At 53.7% G+C, this 7,794-nt stretch overlaps 2 protein-coding genes across 2 annotated transcripts; one reads left to right on the forward strand and one right to left on the reverse strand.

Annotated features, from left to right (window-relative positions):
* Positions 1-1,318: 1,318 nt before the first annotated feature.
* HIGD2A (HIG1 hypoxia inducible domain family member 2A) lies at positions 1,319-2,310 on the reverse strand. The gene is made up of 2 exons (XM_062188660.1): positions 2,077-2,310; positions 1,319-1,739 (listed from the first exon to the last, which is right to left on the reverse strand). The coding sequence occupies exons 1-2, from the start codon at positions 2,228-2,230 to the stop codon at positions 1,573-1,575; spliced, it is 321 nt and encodes a 106-aa protein (XP_062044644.1). The 5' UTR covers positions 2,231-2,310; the 3' UTR covers positions 1,319-1,572.
* An 80-nt stretch (positions 2,311-2,390) lies between these two features.
* On the forward strand, positions 2,391-7,469 carry NOP16 (NOP16 nucleolar protein). Its single transcript, XM_062188659.1, has 5 exons — positions 2,391-2,609; positions 2,690-2,798; positions 3,832-3,901; positions 6,415-6,521; positions 7,070-7,469. Exons 1-5 carry the CDS (start codon positions 2,503-2,505, stop codon positions 7,211-7,213), a joined length of 537 nt encoding a protein of 178 aa, XP_062044643.1. The 5' UTR covers positions 2,391-2,502; the 3' UTR covers positions 7,214-7,469.
* Positions 7,470-7,794: the final 325 nt, after the last annotated feature.

Below are 7,794 nucleotides of genomic sequence, written 5' to 3' on the forward strand. Positions count from 1 at the left end.
TGGGATGCTGGCGCCACAGGCGGAGGATTAAGCAAGTGAGCCATGGCACCGGCCCCCAAAGTGTCCTTATCTAAGGACATCAGTTGTATGGGATAGGGACTGCCCTGGTGGCCTCCTTTTACTTAACCCTGCAAGGTCTCTATTTCCAAACAAGGCCACATGCTAAAGAGCTGGGTGGAGCCGGGGCCTTCAATACATGTTTGGGGGGACACAGGGACACACTCATACTCTTTCCAGGTGACACAGTCCTCAGCGCTCCAAGTCCTTTCCTGGCACCTTGAGGCTGAGCGCCACAATGCACTGCTTTACGATTATAATCTCTGCTCAGAGACCACGGGGTGGGCAAGGATCACCCAGCCTGCTATGCAGAAACCCAGGCTCAGTGGGGAGGGGGAGTCTGAAGGAGGGGTCCATCTTCTTTACTCTTTTTCCCTTGTGGCAGCTTCAAGTTGGTGTGGCAAGTGGAGCAGTCACAGGTAGGAGGAGCCTCGGTCCCTGGGTTAGCACTTGAGAAGGGCTGGCCACCGGCCAGGAACACCTGTCTGAGGCTCCGGTCACCTTTCTTCCTGAGTTTGCTCAGATCCCCGTCTCCTCTCTCGGGCACACTCCCACTGGGGAGTCTGGGGCCACGCGCTTCCCACCGGAGCAGGCTGCCTCTGTCATGAGACAGGAGCCAGGAGGGTCTGGATCAGAACAACCCTAGGGGCTGTCAGGTAGGGGGAGGGGCAGATGCAGAGAGGAGGGCAGAACCCCCTGCCCCCACAGGACCTTGCAGGCCTCATCTGAAGGGGGTTTCCCGGTGGCAGCTTTCTTTTTCCCCCAGATACTGCTACTCTAGGCCTACTGAACTAAAATCTCAAGGAGGGGAACCTGAGAATCTTTTTTATATACAGACGTATTTATTTCTTTGAAAGACAGAGTTACAGAGAGAGGGAGAGAGAGAGAGACTCTTCCACGTGCTGGCTTACTCTCCAAATGGCCACAACATCCAGGGCTTGGCCAGGCCCAAACCTGGAGCCTGGAGCATCATCTGGGTCTCCTCCATGGGTACAGGGCCATCTCCCAGGCACATTAGCAGGGAGCTGGATCAGAAATGGAGCAGCCGGGACTTGAACCGGCACCCACGTGGAATGCTGGCATCAGGTGGCAGGTTAACCTGCTACACCACAACACTGCCCAGAGAATCCACTTTTACCAAGTGGCCCAGGGAAGTTTTGGAATTACTACACTACTTGATTTCTAGGGGTCACTCCAGTATAGAATCTGTTTACTCCTCAAGTCAAAGACCCCAAACCGTCGAGGTGAGGCTGAGAATAAATTCACCAAACAAGTGGATTAGAGTTTATTGACTAGGGAGTAAAAGGATGTGGCACAATTAGGAGGCACCGGCCAAGCTGAGCCGAAATTGGGATTTCTGAAATCCAGCTGTCGGTTTCACAATGGGCCGGATCCTCCCGCAAGGACACTGGGGCCTGACGGGGCAGAGGAGGGAGGAAGGCCGGCAGTAGGGCTCATGGTGGCTTCTGAGCTGTGGAATGATCTCCGCGGAGCTTCCCAGGCCGGGCCGCGGGCTCAAGACCGAGACTTCAGAGCGGATGCAGCCAGACCTAGTAGGATGGCTGCGACCGTGAAGCCCTGGGCGGCGATCCTGGTGCGCATCATAAGCTGCGAGCGATGGCTCTGGCCCCGGTGGAAGCAGTAGAGGCCGTAGGTGAGGGCGGCCGCCGTGCCCAGGCAGCCTGAGGACGGGACAAAACAGCAGGGGAGCAGCGGGTCGGACCCTGCAGGTCCCTCCCAGTCTCAGGCCTCCCTTCCCAGAGGCCAGGAAAGGGGGCGGGGCTGGTCGAGGTTGGAGCCTCTCCTGCCCCGCCCACTCCTGCCCCTAAGTCCCGCCTCCGCTCAAGTCCTAATCAGTTTTCACCAGTCACCGCCCTGCCCCCTCACCGCCCCGCCCCTTTCCCCGCCCCGCCGGTCCAACCCTCATTCCGGTCCCCCAGGGCGTCCCTGGTCCTGCGCTATTTCCTTCCCCCTGACCTCACTGTCCCCTCCAGGTACAGTTCCCAGGTCCCCACTTACCTATGGGGACCAATGGATTCTCACGGGTCTTGCGAAGGAACTTTTCCTTGAAGCCTTCTGGATTCCTGTAGACACTGGGACTAAAACCCTCAATGACAGGAGGATGTGACGGTTCAAAGGGTGCCTCCGGAGTCACAGGGTCAGGCGTTGCCATGTCTGGGCTAAGCGGTAGGAGAAAATCCGGACGCCGAGCTCCGCCTGCTGATGACGTCACGAGAGGGGGCGGGACACAGCGGGCGCTGTACGCGACGCCCGCGCTCGTTGCATTCTGGGAGTCGTGGTAACTTCCGGGGTCGTGCCGCGGAGAGACTACGTTTCCCAGAAAGCCTGCAGGGTCTTGCGCGCAGCCGCCGGAAGAAGTCTGTTAACACGCGGTTCTGAGAGCGAGAGGCGCGGGGTGTGAGCTTCGCTGGGGTGATCGGCGCCATGCCCAAGGCCAAAGGCAAGACCCGGAGGCAGAAGTTCGGTTACAACGTTAACCGAAAGCGGCTGAACCGGAATGCTCGGCGGAAGGCAGCGCCGCGGATCGAGTGGTGAGGGACCGGGGTTCGGGAGGCAGGACTGGCTCGCCCGGGACGGCCCGCGACGTCTCTCCCTTTCTCCCTGCCGGTAGCTCCCACATCCGACATGCCTGGGACCACGCCAAGTCGGTGCGGCAGAACCTGGCTGAGATGGGGCTGGCCATGGACCCCAACAAGGCGGTGCCCTTCCGCAAGAGAAAGGTACTGACCCGCGGGTCCCCGCGCGCTTCCCGGGGTGGGGACCCCTCCGCCGGCGCTGACGGTGGTCGAGGGGCTTCGCCGTCTCCCTGGCAGCACAGTTCTGGGATCTGGGCTGGAGTGCCCCCCTTTCTCCTGCACTATGTCTTTTCCGTCTGAAACGAGCCTGCCTGTTCGAGTTCCTTGGCAGCTCAGTGGTACCTTCCAGAGTTTGCCTTTTTTTCTTACCCTTGGTTTTTCTGGTAAGGACTCTTTAGAGCGTAGGATCTTTCTTTTACTTGGTCGTTTTGCCATGAGGCTTCCCTCGCGCTAGTTCCGAGCGCTCTTTGGCCACCCTTTCAAACTTTCAAAAACAGTACCATTCTTCACTTAGAAACCTCTTCCTGCTTTGTTTCACCTCATTTGTTAAGTCCGTGATGCTGTATCATGGGATGTTTGTGTATCTGTTTATTACGCCTCTAACATAATCTTAGTCACAAGAAGTTTGTTGATTTTTGTTTTCTGCTAAATCCCAAGTGCTTAGGATGTGACAGTACTCGATAAATAGTTACTCTCATGAATGGGCTTGCTGAATGAACTTTTTTTAAAGATTGATTTATTTATTTGAGAGGCAGAGTTAAAGAGGGGGGGGGGTCTTCCACCTGCTGGTTCACTCCCTGAATGGCTATGACTGCCAGGGTTGGGCCAGACTGAAGTCAGAAGTGCAGAACTCCATCTGGGTCTCCTACGTGGGTACAGGGGCCTAAGCACTTGGACCATCTTCTACTGCTTTCTCAGGTGCATTCATTCGCAGGGGACTGGACTGGAAGCAGAGCAGCCAGGACTTGAATCAGTTTCCATATGTTATGCTGGTGTTGCAGCCAAGAGGCTTAACCTGCTACACCACACTGCAGGCCCTGTGAATTTGTCCTATGGAAGCCTAGTTCTGCCTGACCTGGGCAGGGTTTCTCATGGGTAATGTAGTTGTGCTGGGATGGACAGGAGCTTCTAGAACTTTCTCTTTGTCTTCTGGTCTCACACGCTGTGTTCTCTGCAGATGAAGGGCATGGAGGTGGACACAGAGGCGAGGCCCAAGGAGCTTGTGCGGAAGCCCTATGTGCTAAATGGTAGGTGTGGTCCATTTTCTTCTAGGTCAGCATCCTGCACTGTTGGAGCTGCAGACAGCCCTCAGATGTCCTCGATTTACAGATTGGGAAACCCAGATTCATAGGGGAGAAGCAAGCTGGCCCAGGGCTCACAGAGTGAGAACTGTGTCCTTGGAGCTGGTGTTGTGGTGTGGCAGTTCAGCTAACGCTTACAATGCCTGCATCCCGTTTCAGAGTGCCAGGCCAAGTCCTGGCTGCTCCACTTCTGATCCAGCTCCCTGTTAATGTGCCTGGGGAGGCAGCAGAGGATGGCCCAAGTGCTTGGGCCCCTACCATCCATGTGGGAGACCCAAATGGAGTTCCTGGCTGCTGGCTTTGGCTAGACCCAATCCTGGCTGTTTTGGCCATTTGGTGAATGAACCAATAGATGGATCCCTCTCTGTTCTACCTTTCAAATAGCAGATAAATCTTAGCCAAACAAAACAAAAAACCAAAAACTGTTCTTGGCTGGGACATTTTCAGTGTACTGACTAAACTCGAGGGTGTGACCTAAGCTCAGGGGTGTTTAGAGAGGATGTCACCAGGAACCTGATTGGATAAAGAGAAAACATTAAGCTTTAGACGTGGGTTCCATTCAAGGATGAAATGATTTTTAGGTAAGACCATTTCAGCCGGCGCCACAGCTCAATAGGCTAATCCTCCACCTGCGGCACTGGCACCCCGCGTTCTAGTCCCAGTTGCTCCTCTTCCAGTCCAGCTCTCTGCTGTGGCCTGGGAGTGCAGTGGAGGATGGCCCAGGTCCTTGGGCCCTGCACCCACATGGGAGACCAGGAGAAGCACCTGGCTCCTGGCTGCAGCGGCCATTGGAGGGTGAACCAATGGAAGGAAGACCTTTCTCTCTCTCTCTCTCTGTCTAACTCTGCCTGTCCAAAAAAATAAAAAAGACCATTTCGTGTAGTGTTTCCAGTGACAGATCACTTTCATGTACCTATTGTGTCTGACATAGGACTCCCATAAGACTTGAATTCAGCAATAAATATACCATTTACGGTAAAACTTTGAAATAAATATATAGTTGAACTACTCAAAGAACTGAAAACGTGGGGGTGAGGCTTCAGAGAGAGTGTGAGGAGAGCAGCCCCTCCAGAGCAGGAATACTCTGGAAGTTTTCATCTGTCCTTCCCCTTACTTGTTGGTGAAGGAATTTGAATAGCCAGACATTTGATACAGAGTCCGTTCAGTTTCTGTCTTTAATTGATGTCCACGGTTCTTGTAAGAATTACTGTACAGGATCGTATATACAAAACCATGTGTACTTACTGTAGTCAAAAAGAAATGTGGTTAAAAAAGGTACGTAAAATTTGCCGTCTTAACCACTAAAATTTAAAACCGTTTTTTCTTTTTGTTTTAATTTGAAAGGCAGAGAGACAGATAGATGGCAAGAGAGCTTCCTCCTGTTGGTTAACTACTCAAATGCACACACCAGTCAAGACCGTGCCAGTCTGAAGCCTGGAACCTGGAACTCCAGCTGAGTCTCCCATGCAGGTGGCAGGGACTCAACTACTTGAGTCATCTTTTGATGCCTGCTAGGAGACACAGCAGGAACTTGATTGGAAGCGGAGTAGCCAGGACTCAAACCGGGAAGTCTGAGTCTGATACGGTATGTGCTTAACTGCTGTGCCAAATGCCTGTACTTAATGATTTTATTTATTCACTCAAAAAAAAGATTTATTTATTTATTTGAAAGGCAGAGTTAGAGACAGGCAGAGAGAGAGATTTTCCATCCGCTGGTTCACTTCCCAAATGGCTACAATGGCTGGAGCTGAGCCAATCAGGAGCCAGGAGCTTCCTCAGGACTTCCTCATGGGTGCAGGAGCCCAAGCACTTGGGCCATCTTCTGCTGCTTTCCCAGGTGCATTAGCAGGGATCTGGATGGGAAATGGAGCAGCCAGGACTCTAACCTGTGCCCATATGGGATGCCAGCACTGCAGACAGTGATTTAACCTACTATGCCACAGTGTCTGCCCCCAAATAAATTTTTTAAAAAAAGGAAACCACTTTTGGCTGCCTAGCCTGGGTTCTCACATGACGCAGAAGGTGCCTGGGTCCAGCTTCATGCCCTACAGCTCTCATATTTTGCATTTCACATGTTAGAATACTGAAGGAAAGGAGGTTCTCCAGGGGCCCTGCCCTGGGAGCAGGCAGGTGTCTTCATCCAGCTCTCTCCAGGACTTGGTCCTAAGTAGAGACAATTAGTTGGGCACCTTCATTTTAAACCCATCTGGGGGTGGGAGTAAAGGGACTTTCTCTTCAGGTGGTTGCGACACCAGTAGATGATTGGCTCATAAGAGACAGAGTCTAGGATCCAAGGGACTACCATGGAAGGTTCCAGCAATGAGTTTGGGAGTAGGGAGGCAGGAGACCCCTGGGTGGTTGGTGTAGCATTTCTTACGGTTGCCACTGGGTGGTGGGTGATTGGACAGCTCCACCAAGCACAAAGTGTCATTCCCCAACTCTGGCTTGTCTCACCCCAGAGCTGGAGGCAGAAGCCAGCCTCCCAGAAAAAAAAGGCAATACGCTGTCCCGGGACCTCATAGACTACGTGCGCTACATGGTGGAGAACCATGGGGAGGACTACAAGGTGAGTGGCCCGGCTGGTTGGGAAGGCACCTGGGCCTGGTCTGTTTGCCCTCTCCCTGTTTTCTGAGCCTGCCTGGGAGGAAAAGGGGGAAAGGGAGGCTCTAGGAGCTGGTCCCAGTGACAGGGCTGTAACGTGGCCAGCGTGCTCACAGCAGGGACAGACGGAATGTGCCACTCACAGACCCGTTTGGCTTACGTGGTACCATTAAAGAACTTGAACTATGGGAAAGTTCGCCTGAGAGTCCGTAATTCTGGCTGCTTTTAAACATGGAAAGATCTGGCCATGGCGGATCCTTGTGTTCAGGTGGAAGTGGTTGGCTGTGGATGGGGCACAGGCTCTTCAGCTGGACTGTGAGGCCTGCTGGTCCCACGGGCATCTTGACCCATTTCCCGCGCCCCTCGGTGCAGAAGGGCACTATGCAGACCATGCCTTTGGAGGTGAGGAGTTGGAACCTCGGGGACAGGAAATGGCTGGACCAGATCAGGCAGGGCTTGGGTTTGCACCTTGGCCTGTCAAGCTCCCGTCTGGTGGCTTCTCTCCCTCTGCAGGCCATGGCCCGGGATGAGAAGAATTACTATCAGGACACCCCGAAGCAGATTCGGAACAAGATCAATGTCTACAAACGTTTTTACCCAGAGGAGTGGCAAAGCTTCATCGATTCTTTGCCGAAGGATAAAATGGAAGTTGACTGACTGGGGTACACCTGCGCCTGGACCAGTGAAGCAGGAGCTGGGACTTAAGGCAAGGCGGGGAATGGTGTATGGCTTCAGATGTGGCTGCCACAGTCCACGGAATCCAAAGGTGGCCCACAGACTCCCCTCTGTGGAAGGAGTGCTTCTCAGAGGCTCTCATTTATATTCCGGGGGCTCACAGGAAAGCCAGAGAAGCGTGTGGTTTGAATACAATCTGTACATAATAATAAAACAAGGATCTTTGACTTTTCCGATGGTTTTATGTAGCCCTGGGGCTACTCTGCCAAGGCAGGGATTCCACTGGGTGCCAGCAGGTGCCACGTTCACATATGCTCGGAGGCGCGGCCTCCCCTTCTGCAGTGTGCTCTGTGTTCCTGTCCAGCATTGCGTTTCCATCAGCCCTTAACAGGAAGTCCTTCCTAGTAGCTCTGAAAAGGGAACTCCCTCCGTTTCCTCCTCTGCTGCCTCTGGAAAATGGGCCCCTTGAGGGACAAGGGGGAGATTTGAGCCTTGCTGCCTCTGCCCATGCCCTTGAACCCAGACGTGAGACTGCCTGTGTGTGTCTGTCAACCGCTGTGGGA

Source organism: Lepus europaeus, chromosome 4 (assembly GCF_033115175.1).
Source record: "Lepus europaeus isolate LE1 chromosome 4, mLepTim1.pri, whole genome shotgun sequence".
NCBI lineage: Eukaryota > Metazoa > Chordata > Mammalia > Lagomorpha > Leporidae > Lepus > Lepus europaeus.

Coding starts and splice junctions, on each gene's coding strand:
- HIGD2A (XM_062188660.1), bottom strand. CDS start 2,230: ATGGCAACGCCTGACCCTGTGACTCCGGAGGCACCCTTTGAACCGTCA. Junction 1,740..2,076: donor GAATCCATTGGTCCCCATAG/GTAAGTGGGGAC, acceptor TCCCGTCCTCAG/GCTGCCTGGGCACGGCGGCC.
- NOP16 (XM_062188659.1), top strand. CDS start 2,503: ATGCCCAAGGCCAAAGGCAAGACCCGGAGGCAGAAGTTCGGTTACAAC. Junction 2,610..2,689: donor GCAGCGCCGCGGATCGAGTG/GTGAGGGACCGG, acceptor CCCTGCCGGTAG/CTCCCACATCCGACATGCCT. Junction 2,799..3,831: donor TGCCCTTCCGCAAGAGAAAG/GTACTGACCCGC, acceptor TGTTCTCTGCAG/ATGAAGGGCATGGAGGTGGA.